This window comes from Myripristis murdjan, chromosome 8 (genome assembly GCF_902150065.1).
Source record: "Myripristis murdjan chromosome 8, fMyrMur1.1, whole genome shotgun sequence".
Lineage (NCBI taxonomy): Eukaryota > Metazoa > Chordata > Actinopteri > Holocentriformes > Holocentridae > Myripristis > Myripristis murdjan.
The window spans coordinates 33,861,806-33,883,490 of NC_043987.1; the positions used below are offsets into that span (position 1 = coordinate 33,861,806).

The 21,685-nt window shown below is 43.3% G+C and overlaps 1 protein-coding gene across 5 annotated transcripts in view; it reads right to left on the reverse strand.

Moving 5' to 3' along the window:
* The window catches only part of LOC115363502 (oxysterol-binding protein-related protein 7-like), a 29,094-nt gene extending 10,283 nt beyond the window's left edge, over nucleotides 1–18,811 (reverse strand). For 2 of the 5 annotated variants that reach the window (XM_030057759.1, XM_030057755.1), the window contains exons 1-11: nucleotides 18,673–18,811; nucleotides 8,423–8,643; nucleotides 6,915–7,058; nucleotides 6,303–6,356; nucleotides 5,943–6,056; nucleotides 4,912–5,079; nucleotides 4,684–4,825; nucleotides 3,782–3,900; nucleotides 3,364–3,453; nucleotides 2,703–2,868; nucleotides 1,859–1,992 (exon numbers count right to left, since the gene is read on the reverse strand). In XM_030057759.1, the coding sequence (XP_029913619.1) occupies nucleotides 1,859–1,992; nucleotides 2,703–2,868; nucleotides 3,364–3,453; nucleotides 3,782–3,900; nucleotides 4,684–4,825; nucleotides 4,912–5,079; nucleotides 5,943–6,056; nucleotides 6,303–6,356; nucleotides 6,915–7,058; nucleotides 8,423–8,560 (1,269 nt within the window). In that variant the 5' untranslated portion in view covers nucleotides 8,561–8,643; nucleotides 18,673–18,811. Of the gene's footprint in view, nucleotides 1–1,858; nucleotides 1,993–2,702; nucleotides 2,869–3,363; nucleotides 3,454–3,781; nucleotides 3,901–4,683; nucleotides 4,826–4,911; nucleotides 5,080–5,942; nucleotides 6,057–6,302; nucleotides 6,357–6,914; nucleotides 7,059–8,422; nucleotides 8,644–11,149; nucleotides 11,283–18,084; nucleotides 18,105–18,672 lie in introns of those variants that run through there. The other 3 variants (XM_030057757.1, XM_030057758.1, XM_030057756.1) reach the window with 3 other exon arrangements.
* Nucleotides 18,812–21,685: the final 2,874 nt, after the last annotated feature.

The following is a 21,685-nucleotide window of genomic DNA, read 5'->3' on the forward strand; positions in this document are numbered from 1 at the left end:
AATAGTTTCATATAATTTAATCAAATGTAATAAGCATGAGTTTTTTTTCTCATAAATTTACAACCTTAATCTCAGAATTTGAATTTTCTCTTATAAATTTGTGAGTTTTTTTTCATGTGAATTTTTGTGAACTTTAATCTCAGAGATTATCTGAGGTTTTTCATCAGAATCTCACCCCTGCTGCTCGCCCAGCGGGACAGGAAGTGGACGGATCGATATCAGGTCATCATCCGTTCTGTGATACTTTGAGCCAAATGTGATATTTTCTACAATATTGAGCAGCTGCTCCCGGGACCTCAGGCAGATCAATATTCAATAAGCGTGCTGGAAATTTCTAGGTAAGATTTATATGAGTGGGCGTGTTTATTAAAGGAACACTCCGACGTTTTTCTGACTTCTGATGGGCAGCATTCCCTGTTAGCTTAGCATAAAGACTTGAAGTCTATGGGAGTCGTTAGCCTGGCTGATGATCCTCTGTGTGAGTCAGACGCCTCAGAGCGGCTGGGAGGAGCCAGGCTAACGACTCCCATAGACTTCAACTCTTTATGCTAAGCTAACAGGAAATGCTACCCACAGGAACTGAACCGCTGGACGTCCAGAGGTGGAAATGGTGTCCAACATCTGGTCTCAGTCTGGGGACGTCAGGAAAAGGGGTATTTCACCCAAAACACTGGAATATTCATTTAAACGTCTGATAATAATGGGATAACAATGTTATTTTTTCAGTCTTTGTTGACACAAGGCCAACGTTACATTAAAAAAGAGCAGAAAACAATCCTCCATAATACCATGATAATAAATAATATTGTGATATTTTGATCAGACAATATGATATTATATTTTTGGCCTAACAAGGCGCTGACTTGCTTTGGCTTTGGCTCACAGAGTGAAGACCTTACAAACATAAACCGAGGCAAACTGACGTCCCATTGGCCGACAGGAGACACTCAGCGGCGCCCTGAAACAGGACGGGCGAAACCCGGCGGCGGGCGAAAAACTCCGGGAGACAAAAGACGAGCAGCTCAGCTTTTGTTTGGGCAGGACGAGGAAACAGTTTCACCTGCTGTTTGGATTTATGTGTGTGTGTGTGTGTGTCTGTGAGAAAGAGAGACTCGGGGTGTGCTCCCGGTCACCATGGAAACAAGCCCCGCCCGCGAGGAGCCGCTCCTGTCCTGCCTGAGGCCAAACAGCCCAAACCTGCTGAGCAGTTTCTCCTCTACAGGTTTAAGAAACCACCTCCACGTCGCAGCCCCAACACACACACACACACACACACACACACACACACACACACACAGGTTTGTGCTGATTTCCTGCAGCAGGGCGAGTCGGAGGCGTTTTCAGTTTTGTTTCTCGGAGTGAAAACGTGAAAACGAGTCGCTTCATCTCAGACTGCCTGATTCCAGCGTATCGCTCCCGTCCAACCAAAACCTTGTATCTCCACAATGTCGACTTTCCAGACACGAAGGGAGGCGGTCAGTCTTGTCGCCGGGTTGATGTTCAGTTCATATCAGAGTTTTGTGGTTTAGTGTTGTCGAGCTTCCTGAACCCACAGAGGAGCCGGGAAACACTCTCATTACACATGAAAAATCATCCAAACTGGAGATACAAGGTTTTCGCCAGCCAGCGGTGATTTTTATGCTTGTCAAAAACAATACCAGTGAAAATGCTTTGGAAACAAATTGGATAATCTCTGTTTTTTTTACACTGTTTGCAGAAAAACAAGATTTCAACACTGAAGATGAGGCTGAATGACTTAAGTTTTTTTTTTTTTTATAGTGGTTATATGCGGCTTTTGATGGCAAGTGTGTGTGTGTGTGTGTGTGTGTGTGTGTGTGTGTGTGTGTGTGTGTGTCACCTCCGACAGCGTGCTGCACAGCGTGGCCAGCTGCTCCGAGGTGTTCTGCCGGAGGTCCGGTCCGACCCAGGCCTGCCGCAGCCGCTCCCTCTCCAGGCTCAGCACCTCGTGGATCGACCTCAGCGAGCCGTGCACTGCAACGGAGCGAGCGTGCACGTTTACACCGACAGCCACACACACACACACAGCACACCAACCAACCACAAAACACACACACACACACACACACACACACGGTGCGTTCAACAGATGGACCACGGCCTCTGTGTGGCTGAACGGCTCATGCATCCATCCAGGAAACATAAGTTGGTAGATTAACACACACACACACACACACACACACACACACCTGAGGCCACCTTTTATCGTACAAGCTCGAAACAAAAGCATCACAATAAAAATACCTAAATTCAAATTATGATGCCATTTACATGTTTTGAAACTCATTCTGAAGTGACTCCGGTCAGCTCGGTCTTTATTCTTTATTATTCACTGTGGGGAAAAAAATTAAATAAATATGGAACTGGTGGGATGATATTCTGAGAAAAAAAACTGAACTGCAATTAAAGTCGAATTGTTATTGGAAAGAAAACCGGGAAAAAAAAAAATAGCTTTCCTCACACAAACAATTTTTTTTTGGTCAAAGAAAGAAAAACTAGTTTTCCCCGTTTTTGTTTTTTTTTTTGTATATTTGTGACTTTATAATCTTGGAATTTTTATTTTTTTTCTCTCATAAATTTTTGAGTTTTTTTCTTGCAAATTTGTGACTTTATAATCTCTGAATTTTCAAATCGACTGAATCGGAGTGTTACTGCGCCCGCCCCCCCCCCCGAGCCGCTCGTACCCCTCTGGGACACGGCGCAGATGTCCTGGTGCAGCTTCTTGGCCTCGGGCGAGGTGACCTGCGGGTTCGACAGCTGGGAGTACACGTAGTCCGGGATGGACTGCACCGACGCCCCCAGGTGGCCAGAACTGTTACCAGCGTAAGTGCTCAGGTGGCTGGAGGTGAACTGGAGAGCAGAGGAAGAGGAAGAGGAAGAGGAAGAGTAGTTTTATTAATGAGGCATCGAGTCTTTAATAAAACTGATCACACTCACTGATCCTTTAACACTCATGTTCACTTTGACAGTGACTGAGTGAGGCGTTTTTATGCATCAGTGGAAACATGTCTTCATGTGACGTAAAAACTATCTGGGTTAAAGATGTTCGTTTAGGCCAGAAATACAATGAAGCCTGGATCAGTGATTAACCAATCAGCTGGTTACTAAACTGGAAAACGTCTTTGACATAAAATTCTGGAAAAAAAAGAGCAAAGTCGGACACTGGATTGAAAGTTAACCAAGTAAAGAGACTTGACTTGTTACTTTTTACTGAAGCACAAATGAGAATTCATGAGGAAATCTGCTGGAAGTCTTTTTTTTTTCTTCTTTCAGCTGTAATATTTTCAGCCTGCAGCCCTAAGTCGCCCCTGAAGACGACGTGCAGCGTTTTAAAGTCGGTCGTACCATTCCCCCCATGGCCTCGACCCGGGACAGAGTCCTGGAGTGACCGAACACTCGGCTGGGCTTCTTCTTCGGTTTCTCCAGCGAGAGATTCTGAAACAACGACACCAACACTTCAGAACGAAATCTGAAAATCAACATTCACAGCTTCTACTGCCCCGAGAAAAAGTGCAGAATAATATGCACCTTAGAAGTTATTTTTAACAGACATTAAATATCTCACTTTCCTCAAAAAAAGCCTGCATAAACAGCCAAATAAAAACATGAATAAATGCATTTATTTTCATGCATTTTTTCCCCATTTTCAAGACTTCAGCATGTGACTGCACTGATCAACATGATGTCTCTTGATTCCGCAAAAGCTTTCAAACAAATCAGTGAAACAACGATGGCAGAGCAGCGATTGGCTGAGAGCGTTTACCTGCATGCTGATTCGCAGCTCCAGGTCTGTGTTGGTGATTGGCAGGCCGCCCTCCAGCCAATGGAGTCGCTGGATGAGCTGAGCCAGTTCTGTCAGCTCCAGCTGGCAGCGAGCGAGGTCTGACGAGGAGGAAGAGGAGGAGGAAGAGGAGGGGTTAAAGGTCACAAAACTAAAGTGGAGGAAAACGTATCAGGACAAGTCCCAGACCAGCACAGGTCAGATTTGTACGACGGCTTGTTAGGGCCACTGTAGGGAGGAAATCAAATTATGGAGCTAGAGGAACTGACAAAAAACTTGACCAAAAAATTTTCAGAAAACTTCTGAAAAATTTCTGAGATTAAATTCATAAATGTATGAGAAAAAAATGTTGGTAGGAAAAGCTCAAATTCAAAAGAAAAAAAATCAGAAATTCCAAGATTAAAGTCGTAATTCTATGAGAAAAAAAAACCCTCAAATTTATGAGAAAAAAAATGGGAAAAATAGTTTCTCCTACTTTAGAATTTAGTGAGAAGGAAATCCTGATGATTTGAGCCCAGAATGACAATATTCTCATCAGCATCTGGACTCTGACGAGACATTGCCGTGACTAAATTTGTGACTTTAAAATCTCATCTCTTGTGGTGATTCAAAATTTTTGAAAAACCTGCTTTATAACACAACCTGCCAATGGGACTAGAGATGGAAACACGGCTATAATCTCACGTTTCCATGTATATGTGCATTAACATGTACTGTCCCATTTTTTTAATAAATCTACAAATCTACAAGTCTACAATGGAGCTCTAACTCCTCAGCTGGTCTGAGTCTGAACACCAGAAAACGGCAAAGGGGAAGATCTGGACTCTTCTGGTTCTGCTGTTTCTGCCGTTTGAGAAATATTTCCATCACTTCTGGTCTCTCACCCTGCGAGGTTGCATCGGTGTCGTGGGTCTGCTGCAGCCAGGCCGACACCTTGCTGTTCACCGCGGGGTTCGAGGCCACCGCCGGGGCGGGGCTGCTCATCTCCGGCTGGTACACCGACGCCGAGCTGGCGTAGTGCGGCACCTGGACAGACAGACCACCTCAGTCTCTCGCCTTGATAACGTTTGTCAGATCACTGAGCATTACCACACGGAAATCTGGCTACTGACCGCCGCTGTGTTTTTGTGGGCCAGCGTGGCCATGGTGGGCAGGCCGCTCTGGCCCACGGAGAGAGCGTGCAGGACGCCGCGATGGACGCTCATCGCCTCGTTCTTCTTGAAGACGCGGTGGGCGCACAGCTTGGTCAGCCAGATGTAGAAGAGGTCGTGGCTTTTGGCCTGACGGGGAGAAAAGGAAGGAAGGAAGGAAGGAAGGAAGTGGATAAAAAAAATGAGACAGGGAGGAACATTGGAGAGCCAGCATGTGAATAAACCTACTGCCAGGAATTCAGCTGCTATCTAAAAAGCTTAAAACAGGAACTCAGCTCCTTCAGTTCGTGCGTGCGAGCCTTTGCAGTGAAATCTTCCAGCCGTGTGCTACGTGCTAACGCCACGCGGCCGCGCATGACTTGGTTTTCCAGAAGCGGTTCATTTTCTCAAAATCGGTGAGTTTGGAAAGGCTCTGGTTTCCACGACCGGAAAGCAGAGACTTGCATTACACAGCATGACGAAGGGGAACCTTTTACACTGAACATTTTGTTCTTGTAAAAAACATGGAGCATTTTTTTTTTTTTTTTGTAGTATAAGTTTTCTCCATCAGGGATTCCAGGCAGCACACGACAAGAAGTTTATGCAAATTTTTCATGAATTACGGGTCCCGTGGATTTAACGAAGACTAAATCCACATAAGCAAAACTGGGCAAATTTTCATTCCATAATCACATATTTTTAGGTTTTATACTGATGAAATGTGTATTAGTTGACTTTTAAAATTAAAAAGCCTGACCAGAGACAGGAGCTGCAAACCGAAACGTTTTTTTTTTTTTTTTTTTTAAATTGTGTTATTAGGTGGAGTTTTTAAAACCGGAACCACCAGCAGCTGGAATGCGCTGGCATACTTATTCCATGAGAAAACAAAACACTCCACATCATAATGGAGAATAACAAGAATAACCAGTTTGAACATTAGACGTATATGTCATCATATCGTCCTGCGGCCCCCTGCGGGTCCTGAAGGTGGCGCTCCGCGCGGCGCAGGGTACCTTGATGTGGTAGAGGTTGTCGCCGGCGTCCAGGTCGATGCGTTTGGACTTCTTGTTGACGGACATGACGGCGAGGCTGACGTCCAGAGAGCCGTGCAGCTTCCCCCGCTGGATCTGCACCACCGCAAAAACACACACATTGGATTTCTCCAGGGAAGCTTCACAGTGTAATAGCGCTGGAGCGGCTAACTGCCTTGCTCAACGGCTCCTCAGCAGAAGTATCTGAGGAGCGAGCATGACTTGTTCGCTATTTTAAATCAAGTGGGGTTTAAGGTCTCACTGGAAGCAACACAAAATACCAGTTTATGTCTGTCACCGTGTGTGTGTGTGTGTGTGTGTGTGTGTGTGCGTGACGCTCACATCTTGCTGTGTCTTGGCGTACTTGAGGATTCCCTTCTCCAACAGGAAGTATCTCTGTAAGAACCAATCACAGCGCAGCATTACAGGCAGTAAAGGGAGCAGACAGCGACGTGGTTTCTCTTCTTTTATCTTATGTAACTTATATTTTATATAATTTCATCTTAAACGACTTTCTGCTCTAAACTGCTCTGATCTCGCCCGGCACTTGGACGCTGATTTTCTGATTTCTGATACTTTCCAGAGTCTGATTAAAAATACAAATATCCAGCGTTTTAAGGAGCACTGATTACTGATCTACACTAAAACAGTTACAGAAAGAAGTCCTGCAGCTGATCAAAATATGCACTGAACATTTCTAACAATCCACAAATCAAAACAAAACAACAACAAAAAAAACAGTAGAAAATAAGGAACATGACTTTTTTTTTTAAGGAATAGAGACATTCCAAGTTCAGCTGTAACTGGCGACATGATCCTACCACGGCATGTCACTCACGATTAAACAATGGAAACAGGGAAAAGGCAAAATAATTTTCCAATAAGCAGGAATCAGCTGGACTGGAAGACATGACCAAAAAATCAATATCACGACTAACTGAATGGTTTTCACACCTTGTGCCAGCCCTTCAGCGGGTACTTCCTCCTCTTCATCAGGTAGCCTTCACAGATTCCCGGGATGCTGAGGTCCAGAGACGAGCCGGGAACCGAGCTCAGATCCATCTGCTGCAGGTCGTCCATCACCTCCCAGTGACGGGACTGTGACACACACACACACACACAAATATGTGTAAAAAAAAAAAAAACAAAAAAAAACAGGGGCCCTGACACTGGAAACAACAGTGAACCGGGAGCCGATTTCCCCCTGATGAGAGATTGTCTTTTTTTTCTATAAGCAATGCAATTTATATTTTTTATATAACCAAAAAAAAATCTTAAACACCTTCCTAGTTCTTCTATTTGTTTTCAGGCTCTTAGGACCGGCCTTTGTCGTTTTATAAGTTTTACAAGCTGTCACATAAATAAGAGAATCGTCGGCGAAGCATTTTAACTACAAAATGCTGGAGTTCCCTCCCCGAGGCTGTAAGAGACGTAGTGAAATCTGAGAGTTTTTAAACCACAGCTGAAAACATGAACCGTCACCTTCCTTTGTTTTTTTTCTTTTTTCTGATTTTTTTTTTTTTTTTTACATATTTTACTGTTTGTCCTCCTTTGTCTTACGTTTTCATGTCTTCCTTTGTTTCTACATCTTACTGTTTCTAAATAATTTAGAAACAGTAAAACAATTTGTTTTATCTCCATCTTTCATAAATCTTACTGACACTTGTGTTTGATTGCCTGTTTTCCACTCTTGTTCTTTTTCCACTTTATTGTGAAGCACTTTAAGCTACACCCCCTGCATGAAAGGTGCTATAGAAATTATTATTATTATTAGCATTATTTTAACCTGATACAAAGTTATATTTTATTTTGCGTTAATTATTATGAAAAGGTCTAGGTGCCATACTTAAACAGTGTCTAAAAGGAGATTCAAACTGGTGAGAATAAAACAAAATAAATAAAATTAAAATAATCACGAAGCCTTGAGGGCCCCAAAACCCACTTAAAAAACCTATTTAAGTTCAATTAAATTTAATATTTAATTTAATAGTCCAGAGATACCAGGGGAGAAACCTCCCTCCTGCTTTTTACATGAAAGAATTGTTTATTTTCTTGGCTCATCCCACACAATCACTTATAACAACACAGAACGCAGACTTCCACATCACTTCGCATAATAATGCAAAATTAAAACACTTTCACACTTTTTAAAACTATTTAAACACAGATCTTCTCAGTGAGCACATTTTGTATGAAAATATTCTGCGAGGGGAAATATTTCCTTCTCAAAAAATCTTTCAGCTATTTCAAAAAATAATCCAGATATTTCCTGTTGAGTACGTAAAAGAAACACTTTCTTAAAAATCATGGTACAACAAAAAAAAAAAAAAAACAAATTCATTTCATTTTCATTTAATTTAACCCACATGAATGGCACTATACATATTTATATGTATTATAAACTAAACACTGAGCATTAAGAAGAGCCTGTAAGTGTTTTTTATTTTAATTTTTTTTTCTACCTGTTTGGACAGCTTGGACGAGCCGGTGCTGCTGCTGCGGGAGTGGCTCGGCTTGAATCCGCTGGCTGGAGATTTGTCCAGGCCGCTGATCACCGATTGGCTGCTGCTCAGAGGGGGCGGGCACACCTGAGGGTCCATGGCATGCGATTCGACGAGGAGATGAAGCAGGAAGTGGAGCGAACCTTCAGGGAGAGTTTGGTCTCATGGCAGGAAGCTGAGTGCTGACGAAAGAAACATTAAAATATTATTATAAAAAAAAAAAAAAAAAAAAAAAAAGAAAAATCCTTTAATCTCTGAAACCTGAAAGGAAATTCAATCTTTAAAAAGTTTTTTTTTTTTTTTTTTTTTTTTTTGGGCATGCACAGATTCTCATTGTAATTTTCAGTAATTTTTTTCTCATGTTATTATTTTAATAACTTTAATTTGTTCTAAATAATTCCTTTTTTCAACTTCAGTTTTTTGTGCTTTTCTCATTCTTTTTCTTTATGTTGATTTCTTATTACTAATGTCATTTTTTTCTTTTGTTTAAATATAAGCTCCATTTTAAATATATATATATATATATATATTTTTAGAAGAGAATTTATGCTTTAAAAAAAAAAATGAGAATAAATTTTTACAAACATATCCTGCATGTTCTCTTTCAAGTTTGTTTGTTTGTTTGCTTGTTTGTTTGATCTGGAATTGGACAAGATTTTTGCTGCTTAAACAGACAAAAGAAGGGGAAGGAAGAATAAATAAATAAATAGATAGATAAATGAATGAATAAACGGCGGGACACGGGACGTCCTAATCACGCCGGCGCCCCTCCCTCCTTTTGTTTCCTCTTCTCCCTGTCTGCTCCCTTTTTTCCCACCCACATGGATCTGATTTATTTGCTTCTCTACACACACACACACACACACACACACACACACACACACACTGCCCCGCCCCTCTCCAAGTCCTTAAAAAGTTTTCTATTTGTCCTGTTGTTGTCCACCTACATGATTCACTCAATAAAAAAAGACAGAAAAAAGTAGGCCAGACACACTGCATTATAACACACTGGATTAAACACACACACACACACACACACACACACACACACACACCCTTCTCCTGGCATGTCACATGGTGTTGAAGTTGAACTTTCCGGCTCGCCCGGTTCACAAACGCAGAGGAACAAGAACAAATTTCCAGCTCCTGTTTTCCCGCTGAGGCTCGGAGCCGCAGCAGCCGACACCAACAACCTTTTTTCCCCACGGAGCCTGAAGGCAACGCGAGAGCCACGGTAAAGAACGACGCGCAGAAACAGTTTTCCTTTTAAAAATCGATCAAAGTGAGAAAGTCTGCAAATTGTCCAATCGCTCGATCAGAATCAGAAATACGTTTCTGATCGGAGGGGAAACTGGGTCAGCTGCAGCCGCTCAGATCCTCAAGAGACGGATTAAATTACAAGAAATAGAAAAAAGAAATGAAGTATAAAAAAATCTGTGCCTTACAGATTATAAAAGTAGGTGCATGAAGTCTCAACAAGTGCATTAATCCCACAAAATATTACAATAAACACATGCAGAAATAAGAAACTGAGCACGTTAAAAAAAAAAAAAAAACTATACCTGTATACACCTTATGCACACACACACACACACACACACACACACACTATTAATGGAGAATGTCAGTGTCTCAGTGTTGTTTACAAATCAGTGATCGGCACAAATTAGGATGAAACCACTCTGCAAAATTGGCCCTCCCAACCCCCCCGCACCACACACACACACACACAGCCTGTTTCCAGTAATCCCGGTCTCCACATGAGAAGCGGCTCACAGAGGAGGAAACGCTCTCAGCTGATGTTCCAGTCAGAGTCGGATCAGATCCAGTTTGGGTTTTTGTCATCACATGACGATGCGTTCAGGACAGCTGGGAGGTTCTGCACCTCGGAGCTGGAAAAACACCGAGTGCCAAACACCTCAGCAAGGCAGCCAACAGGAAAACACACATGACAGGTGCTTTTTTTTTTTTCTACGGCACCATACAGGGTTAATAAAATAAAATAAAATAAAAACAAATACATAAAAACTAAAAACAAAAATAAGAAATTTTTGACATCATCAAGCGTTTTTTTTTCCTACAGCAGGACATGGGGATAGTAAGAGCTGAAAAATTACAAAAAATAAAATAAAATAAAAAAAAATAAAAAAAATTGTCATGGTCAAGCCAGCACAGAATGAAACTTCTTATAGTAAAACAAAAAAAAAATCTGCAAGTTAACATTTGATTCAGTCACATGTTCAATGTTGAAATCTTTGTTTTTCCTCAAACAAGGTAAAAAAAAAAAACTGCTAGTAGAGTTAGATAATCTGAGGTAATCCCACTTGCTTCCAGTGCAGTTTCAGGTGGGAGTGAGTATCAGTCTGCTGAAACAACGCAGAATAAAGCAGGTCAGCCACCAGGATCAAGAATATTGTGGAAACAAGTTCATTAACAAAGGAAACAAGTGGGATTATCTCAGATTATCTCATCCCACTGGCAGATTTTTGAACTTGTTTGAAGACAGACAAGATTTGAAAACTTGACATGAGACTGAATTAAGTTAGTTTTGCTTTCATGTATTTAGAAACTGATTCATTCAGCGGACCGAAAACACACACACACACACACACACACACACACACACACACACACACAGACCAAAACAATTTTAAACCCTTACAATGAAGCCTCAGTGATGAGACACACCTGCGTTTCAGCGTCCAGCCTCGGCCACTCGGAGGGATAATTTTCCTTCCGGTGCAAAATTCCTCTCTGAGTTTTCCTTTAAAAATAAAAATATAATAAAATAAAATAAAAAATAAAAGTCCTGACAAAAAGAACAAAGTCCCTTCAAAGTCAAAGCATGAAACTGCCTGCAGCTCGGAGAGAGACGCCACACCTGAGTGACGATGCGGCCGTCAGACCGGTGCATTTCAAAAGACGGACAGGTATCTGGGCGGGGCCGCGAGCACACACACACACACACACACACACACACACACAGGATTCCTGACGGGCCAGGCCTGCCGGCTCTGTGTGGGATCAGATTTCTCATCTGATGCACATTAGAAACATCTTGAATCCGTGCACAGTTGTGCTTTAAAAAGGAAAATTCCACTCAAATGCGGCCACAGTTTGTGCTGCGTTCACTTCCCGGCAGACAGACGGAAATCTTCTGAACCAATTTGACCATTTTTCTATCTGCCAAACACACACTCACCAGAAAGAATAAAATATTACTGCCAAAAATATTAAGACAACAGTGCTAGTCGCCTTTTTTAAGCGTCTTGTTCCCATGTCAGTGTGCAGCACTCCTCCTCCTCTTCCTCCTCTTCCTCCTTCTCCTCTTCCTCCTCCTCACTTTCATTTAAAGCCATGAGTCATGCTTATGTGAGAACATGCAAAAACATGCAACGTTATTACAGCCCAACACAAGCGTTTAAAAAGAAGAAGAAGAAAAACAAAACAAAACAAAACAGGTGGAACCAGACAAAAAAAAACAAAAAAACAAAACAAAAAAAAACCCTGCTGCAGTGAAGGGCTCATTTAAAGGAACATTTCACTCTTTTCCTAAAACAGCAGGGCTGCAGAGTGGTATATTGATCTCTTTTCGATATCGTGAAATCAAACTAGAGCTGCTGTGAGGTTTAGTTTTTCACTTCGACAGAGCCAGGCTAACGGCTCCCATAGAGTTCAAGTCTTTATGCTAAGCTAACAGGCAATGAACCACGGGATGCACAGAGGTGGAAATGGTGTCCAACATCTGGTCTCCGTCTGGGGAGGCCAAAACGTTGGAATATTCCTTTAAAGGAGGCGTTGTGATGTTTATATTTTACACATCCTTCTCTCCTCATGTTGTGATAAAGTTTTGTTTCGACTCGAACCTGCGGGACGTCCGGGTTTCTTTCCCGCTCCGAACGGCGGCACGCGAACGCAGCGCCGCTCACAGAGCTCGCAGACGTCGGACTTTTCCCGGCCGGCGCCTGAACGCAGCGTACGCCCTGTCCGCTGTGACCTCTGACCCCTGTGGTCTTGCTCGCTCGCTCGCCCGCCCGTGGTGCGTTTTTGGTCGGGCGAGCCGCCGGAGACACGCGTCGCGCAGAAACCCGTCTGAGCCACGCCTCCTGAACCGAGGCCAGAGCATTCCCAGCATGCTTTGCACCGCACATCATGGTGATTAATCATCATCTGATAGCATATCTGAGTCACGTCGTGTACCAAACATTCCTCGCCGCCCGATAACAGCGGCTGGGCTCGAAGCGCACGTGTTTGTCATCGCCGAAATATTTCAGAATAAATCCTGACCCACTTTGTTGGTGATATTTTGACAAAATCATCAAATCAGCATCAATAATTCTGATCACATGACAGTTTTGATTCATGTGCAATTCATCTACATAACTTACATTAGTCTTTATTGTATATTTTTATATTTTAGTCTCTATTGTCTTTATTGTATATATTTAGTCTTTATTGTATATACGTCTGCATCTGTTCTATTCTATTTAACTTTATTTTATGTTTCTATTGATGCTGCTGTAACATGAGAATTTCCCAGTTTGGGATCAATAAATAAATCTATCTATCTATCTATCTATCTATCTATCTATAAAACAAAACATTTAATTTACAAGATTTTTGGAGAATTTAGAGTAAAATAAACAATACTAAAAAACAAAATACTGTCAAAATACTGCAATAATACTGATTATGGTGACATTTTGATGAGACACAATTGTGAGTGATTGATTGTGTGACTGTCCGAGCCTGTATGTTTGTTTGTTTGTTTGTTTGTTTGTTTGTTTGTTTGTTTGCTTGAGGAGAGCGGCTGGGAAAAAGCCGCGGCAGCAGAGCGACTATCAGAAACATCTGAGAATTCCTGGCGAGCGTTTCTCGGTACAGATTCCTCCGAGCTGATGTCACGAGCCGGCCTTGAGGTGTGTGTAGGTGTGTGTGTGTGTGTGTGTGTGTGTGTGTGTGTGTGTGTGTGTGTGTGTGTCTCGCTGGCTGGGACACAGGAAACTCACAAGGAAAAAAAAAACAAAACAAACCACGGGAAGCATGCGGTCCAACCGGTAGACGGAGGAGAAGCGGGACAGAGACGTGCAACGCAGCTCCTCGCTCTCAGGAGGGCCACCCTGGGCCCCCCGAGCCCCCCCAGCCCTCGGCCCCTGGGCCCCCCGGACACCCCACCCCCCAGCCCCCGGCATGCTGGGATACCTGGCTGTTCCGAGTCCACATAAGTCACCAAGCGATGCGTCCTCGCTAAAAGGGGCGGAGCTAGAACACATCCGGGAATTTGGACCGAACTTGGTCAGATGGGGACTTTGAACTGGAGCAGGACTCGGACCGCGATGATGACGTGACATTTCACAAGAACAGAAAAGAACAGACCAGGACAGACCAGGACAGAACAGAACAGACCAGACCAGGACAGACCAGGACAGACCAGGACAGACCAGGACAGACCAGACCAGACCAGACCAGAACAGACCAGAACAGACCAGACCAGGACAGACCAGACCAGGACAGACCAGACCAGGACAGACCAGAACAGACCAGAACAGACCAGACCAGGACAGACCAGACCAGGACAGACCAGGACAGACCAGACCAGGACAGACCAGACCAGGACAGACCAGGACAGACCAGGACAGACCAGGACAGACCAGACCAGAACAGACCAGAACAGACCAGACCAGGACAGACCAGACCAGGACAGACCAGGACAGACCAGACCAGAACAGACCAGAACAGACCAGACCAGGACAGACCAGACCAGAACAGACCAGAACAGACCAGAACAGACCAGACCAGGACAGACCAGACCAGGACAGACCAGGACAGACCAGACCAGGACAGACCAGACCAGGACAGACCAGGACAGACCAGGACAGACCAGACCAGGACAGACCAGGACAGACCAGGACAGACCAGACCAGAACAGAACAGACCAGACCAGGACAGACCAGGACAGACCAGACCAGGACAGACCAGGACAGACCAGGACAGACCAGACCAGGACAGACCAGAACAGACCAGACCAGACCAGACCAGGACAGACCAGAACAGACCAGACCAGACCAGACCAGGACAGACCAGGACAGACCAGACCAGAACAGAACAGACCAGACCAGGACAGACCAGGACAGACCAGGACAGACCAGGACAGACCAGACCAGGACAGACCAGGACAGACCAGGACAGACCAGGACAGACCAGAACAGACCAGACCAGGACAGACCAGGACAGACCAGGACAGACCAGACCAGGACAGACCAGAACAGACCAGGACAGACCAGGACAGACCAGAACAGACCAGAACAGACCAGACCAGGACAGACCAGGACAGACCAGACCAGACCAGAACAGACCAGGACAGACCAGACCAGAACAGACCAGAACAGACCAGAACAGACCAGAACAGACCAGAACAGACCAGAACAGACCAGGACAGACCAGAACAGACCAGGACAGACCAGAACAGACCAGAACAGACCAGAACAGACCAGACCAGACCAGGACAGACCAGAACAGACCAGGACAGACCAGAACAGACCAGGACAGACCAGAACAGACCAGACCAGACCAGAACGCCGAGTGACGGTCCTGGTCAGACCCCGGTCATGGAGCCCCAGCGCCTCAGACAAAAAAAAAAACAAACCTGACCATTTCTCCGACTGAACACATCGATCAGTATTGATCAGGACTGTTGGTGCTTTCATAAGGATCCTGATATCAACACCAGCAGATTTCTGATTTAAAAATCATCGGTCACACTGATCTGAAATCTGTTGGCCGGGCGGTGAAACCTCGGACCGGTCCAGAAAACTGCCAAACACTTACATCATCACGACACTGTGATATCAGTAACTCCAGTGTCTCTTTGTGCTGTGTTGGTGCCTCTGAGGCTCCAGGAGAACCAACAGCTTCAGGTCCGAGCGCCGCCCCCTGCTGGTGAGGCCACGCCGGGACAAACAGCCGAGCAGAAACAGTCTGACACACAAACAGGAGAGACAGCCGAGAGAGAGAGAGAGAGAGAGAGAGAGAGAGAGAGAGAGAGAGAGAGAGAGAGAGAGAGAGAGACAGGACTGAGGCCTGGACAGACAGGTTTCTCTCTCTGTCTGTCTCTCTGTCTGTCTGTCTCTCTGTCTGTCTGTCTCTCAGGAATGTGCCGGAGCCGCATGCTGAGGCTGTTTGGATGGCAGGGCGCTGGAGATGCACTGCATTCGCAGCCCGGGGCTGCCTTACACGGGTGGGTACAGGTCTGTTATTCATAGTAATAAAAAAATATAAATATGAATAAATACAAAATCAAAAATAAATAAATAAATATTTAAATAAAATAAATAAAATACTTTAATATTCATTATCATTAAATAATAATAATAATAATAATAATAATAATAATAATAATACCAGAAAATTAGAAAAAAACTAAATTACAAAATCTAAAATTTTGAAATTAAAAAAGGAGGAGAAAAGAGTTAGTGATAATCTGGCAGATTAAAAAACGTTGTCCTCGGTCGAGGTGCTGTAACGCGATGCCTCTGTTCTCGAGCGGAGGCAGTCGGGTCGTTTCGAAACACAAAGATTCCTGAATGAAATCAGAAGACCGTCTTAATCCGCCTTCCACTTCTAATCTGGTGAGATGAGAGTGCAGGCCGAGCAGCTGAGCCGAGGCGGCAGCAGCTCTCTGCTCTGAGCGCCTTCACAATAAAAGCCCCGTTTGGTCATGTGACAGACTGTGATTATGGAGAGCCGAGAGGAGGACAAACAAATGAATCCTGGGGCCGCAAACAAGGCCAGAGATGGTTGGCAGAAAACTGCACATCATGTAAATTTGTAAATTATCTTCTTAATTTATTTCTCTTATTTAAAGATCACACTAAGAACTGCGTTTAGGACTCACCGCATCCTGTCAGGACGCACACATGGAGTGAAATCAGTGTAATTTGTATAACATCAGGCCTGTGTGTTTTATCGGCTGCAGCGTCAGAGGAACTCGGCAGCAAATACGAACCAAACATCCAAATCTCCGTCAGATTGGGACGGAGCCGCTGTGGATTATTATTCTGGGATTTTGTGGCTGAGATTCAGTGTCAAATTTAGAGGCGTATCACCTGAAGGAAACAGGGGAAAAAAGCCGATTTTAAACCGAAACCCGGTCTGGAGGAGGTTCAGTTTGCAGCACGTGTTACCATGGCGATGAAGCTAACGAAAGCTGCTAAAGAAGCTAATCAGCTAACGCGAGCTAGCATGCATCAACGGCACAGCATCGGATCCAAGTCGAAATGTTGACATGCAGCGAATTTTTGGTTCAGAAACGTCAACATTTCAACAACTTTGTTGGTTTGCAGGAAAGTAAAATGGCAACATTTAATTGATTAATCGTTGGTTTTTGTTTTTTTTGGTCATAATCCTCTTTGTTGGTGTCGGATTCTCTGCTAAAAGTCTTATTTTTATATTGAAAATTGTCACGTTGCAGAAGTGAATAAAGAGATACTCCAGTTTTGTGGAGCAACTGTGATTCTACAGGGACTGCAGTTCAACAGTACGGTTTATTGTGACGTTTGTTGTTTTGAATCCTCCTCTAGTTTGTGTCTGTAAAGTCTGATGAGGCTGTGATTCTCCTAGAGGTCACTAGAGGTCATTTTCTCCAGCCACGTCCAGTTGGACAAAAGTCTCTGGCTGCAGTGAAATGGCTGCTATGGGGGCCAACATCATCACACAGGAATCAAATGTGGCTCATTGAATCCACAAGAGTCTCAGCTTTCCAGTCAAAGCCAACTGATGCAGCTCCAAGACTGTTTAGGCCCCAGTCTGCACACACACACCATTTTACAACAGGCCACAAGAACACATGTGGACTGCAGGCTTTGGGGCCCAAACTGCATGGGATTAGCAGAAGGTGGGCGTGTCTGCAGAGGGGAGAGAACCCATTTTCATTCACACAGCTGGAGGTCAGAGGTCACGGGACCCTGCTGGAAATGGCAGTTTTTCTTTTGACAGGATTTATTCTAACTTCGAAGCGATATTTAGCCGCCTTGTCGAAAACCCAGCATCCAGGTTCATATGATATCAGTACATTTACTCTCAACTGAATCAGTAATTTAAAAATTATAAAGAAAAAAGACAAAAAGAATTGCTTCAGTCTCTCTCTTTCTCCAAAACAACCTGTTAGCTGTTGCCTCCAAATAACAACCAGCGAGCGGAGTCACTCTCAAAAACCTGACAAGAGCCAAACTCGTGTTTCTCTCGTGTCAGCTCAACTCTGCAGCGACACGCCGACAACCGAGCATGAAGAGAACCGACACATTTTATTAAAAAAAAAAGAGAAAAAAATTAAAAAAGAGAGACAGAAAGAAAATAAAGAATCATGATACTGAAGTGAATCGACTTTTAGAAACAGGCCTTCAGCAGCAAACAGCACAGAGAGACTGCAAGAACCAAGAACCAAGAACCAGATTCAGCAAACAGAAGCAACGTGGCTCCTTCACCAAACAAACAAACAAACAAACAAACAAACAAACAAACAGACAAACTAAGGTGAAGGAAAAACTATTTGTCCAAGTTTTTTGCACAAATTTTTGATTTACAATCTCAGAATTTGTTTGTTTGTTTTTTTTCCCTCTACTCACCAATTTGTCAGTTTTTCTTGCAAAGTTAGCCCTTTAATCTCAGAGATTATGTGGGTTTTATTCTGTCAGGCTGCAGGTGACCCTCAGAAAACTGACCAGGGCCACACAAATCATGTGCATCGAGTTCCTTAAACAGCAGAGAGAGAAAAAAAGAGAAAAGAAACACAGCCCAGCACACAGGGAGAGGTGTGTGTGTGTGTGTGTGTGTGTGTGTGTGTGTGTGTGAACAGGTTAACTCCAGTCAAACCCCGCGGCGCAGAAACAAACCGAGAAACGCAAAGTGACAAACTTCATCTGCGGAGATTTTGGACGCACGCAAAATCATTTTTTAGTTAATTAAAAACAAACAAACAAACAAACAAACAAACAAACAAACAAACAAACAAACAGGAGCAGGTTGAACTCCCTCCAGCCTCTCAGCTGCTTTTTTCTGTACGAACAAATCAACCTGCCGCGCCGCAGACACGAACACAGCTCAGGTTAAAGGAAAAAAGATTCTCTCACACACACACACACACACACACACACACACACACACACACACACACACACACACACACACACACACACACACACACACACATTTACCTGGTACCTGGCTGTAACGTGCCGCTGCGTCCCGACCGGCCGCCGCTCTGAGCGCGAGCCCCGGACTAATCTCCTATGTAGCCGCTCTCCTCGGAGCTACGTCACTACGTCACCACGCCGCAGAAACCGCAGCGTCACGTGGACAGGTGAACCTGCAGGACAGGTGCGTCAAACGCTGCCACATAACGTCCATGTTTTTTTTTTTTGTTTTTTTTTCTTTTCAAGTCGCTTCAAGTGGGCAAAGTACGGCGGCTTGTTAGGGCCAGTGTTAGGGGGGAACGTGACATTCTCTGAGATTAAAGTTTGTGAGAAAAACGTCTTTTCTCTCTTTGTGAGAATTAAAAAAAAAACCTCAAAAATTCTGAGATTTAAAGTCACAAATTAATGAGAAAATAAATGGGACATATAGTTTAATTTTTCCTTATCAAGTTTTGTTTGTTTGTTAGTTAGTTAGTTAGTTTGTTTGTTTGTTTGTTTTACTTCCACTTGCTGAATCCAGTTCTTGGTTAAAAGTTAAAAGTAGATGAAAACCCTTTTTTTTTTTTTTTTTTTTAAAGGTTTTTCTCGTAAATTTGTGACTTTACAATCTTGCAAATTTAGAGTTTTTTTCCTCATAAATTTTTGACCTTTAATTTCTGAGAATTTCTTAGTTGTTGTTTTGTTTTTTTTTTAATTTTTTCAAATTTGTCACTTTATAATGTCAGAACTTTAGATTTGTGGGACATTGTGATATGGGGACATGTTGTGAATGTTCAGCATGTTTTGATTAATTTACTGGCCAAATGTTGTTGAACAGCAAATGCAAATGAATGAAAACACACGAGTGTAAAACCAAGAAACACATCAGAGCTGGACAGGTGTGAAGAAACCTCAGTATTATCAGTTTTTTATGTTTTATCATTTATACCAGCAGGACAGGTGTGCTGTGGGACCACACCTGGTTCACAATCAATCACAGGTGAATCTTTTCCACTACGATATGAACATGAACTTTCAGAGCCTTCACACTTTCTTCACTCCAGTTTTCCATCAGCCCAATAAAGTCCTCCACATGAGTTTTCCTAAAAGCAGCAGCACTGTTGGCTTTTCAGGACTTTTTCAAACCAAAACGCTCCCTCCTCCTCCTCCTCCTCCTCCTCCGCCAGAGAAAATAGTCCCTAGGCGGGGAAATGTTTTGCTTTCCAAAGCCAGTCATCAGCTGTGTGGTTTCTGAGTGTTGAGGACTCTGTTTGAACATTATAAGGTGGGCGTTATGAGGCTCAGGCATTATGAGGTCTCAACCAGAAACTCACATTTTGACTCCGTGTTATGAATTCTTCAGGTCCCACAAAGTGATGATGGATGGTTTGTTGACGTGGACAATGTGGGGAATGTGGCCAAATATTCAAAATCAGTGGTATGGTCCTCTCTCTCTCTCTCTCTCTCTCACACACACACACACACACACACACTCAGGAAATGGCCCGGCGGCTCTACAGGACTGTGAAGGCTCGGCTGATCTCTGACAGACACACGGTGGCAGACGGTAGATTTGGCCCGGCGGAGCCAACGAGGCCCCACGCGCTCCTCTGCGCTGGAGCTGGAGGTGTTACTGATGTCAGCGCGCCATCTGGTGGTCACGTGGTGGAACTGCATCGCCTGATCGATCGTGTCTCTCTGCAGACTTGTACGGTGCTCCTTTGATGTGCACACAGGTGTTTAAAGGTGCAGTGCTATCAAATCAAAAAGGGTATTATAGTACATAGAGTGGATATTAGAGTACATATAGTGGATATTATAGTACATAGAATGGATATTATAGTACATAGAGAGAGATATTATAGTACATAGAGAGAGATATTAGAGTACATATAGTGGATATTATAGTAGCCTACATAGAGTGGATATTATAGTACATAGAATGGATATTATAGTACATTGAGAGAGATATTATAGTACATAGAGAGAGATATTATAGTACATAGAGTGGATATTATAGTACATAGAGAGAGATATTATAGTACATAGAATGGATATTATAGTACATTGAGAGAGATATTATAGTACATAGAGTGGATATTCTAGTACATAGTGAGAGATATTGAGAAATGGGGTGTGGCCTCTTCCACACACACACCCACACACACACACACACACACACACACACACACACAGGAGCTCACTGTTTGTGGCTCTCACACAGCGAGGACTGATGAGGGAGAACCAGCAGCTTCCTGGTAAGGATCCTATTTAAAATACTACTACTACTACTACTACTACTACTAACAATATTAATAATAATAATAATACATAAATGACATGACAATTCTCACTAAATATGAAATTCAGATTGCTGTGATCCAAAAAAAAAAAAAAAAAAAAAAAAAATCCAGATGAACATTTCAGGTCATTTTTTTTTCTTCTTTTACGGACCCTGTATATAGCAGCTGAATTTAGATCATAATAAAAGAACCAAAGCCTTATGAAGATGATAAGGTGGCGATGAATGTGATCAGTCTGGGTCTCAGGCTGCCTGGTTGTGTTTTGGTTGTGTTGAAATTTCAAACATAACCCGAGCTGAGCCGCTCGAAACGCCGCAGCGCTGCAGTTCCACTTCCCTTTCTGTGATTTCCACTGTTGCGACATCAACAGACATTGAACTCTCTCTCTGTGTGTGTGTGTGTGTGTGTGTGTGTGTGTGGGTGGGTGGGTGGGTGTGTGTGTGTGTGTGTAATACTCTGCCTTTGTCCTATCAAAGCCTGGAAAGCGTGACTTGTTTTAAGACTTGGTTAAATTAGAATTGTAAGGGGCAGAAATGATTGATCAATAATTGATTAATCTTGCTGTTTTGCTCTTTTTGGACTGGACTTCAGTGTTGAAACAGACAAGAAACAGGAACAGGACGCTGGAGAGGGTTACACACACCTCTCCTGTGTGCACCGGCGCGTTCGGGTAGTTGTAGGAAAAAAAAAAACATGTTAAACTCGTAAAAAACGCTTTTCTTTTACTTTGTACAAGATTGTTTTCCTCTGAA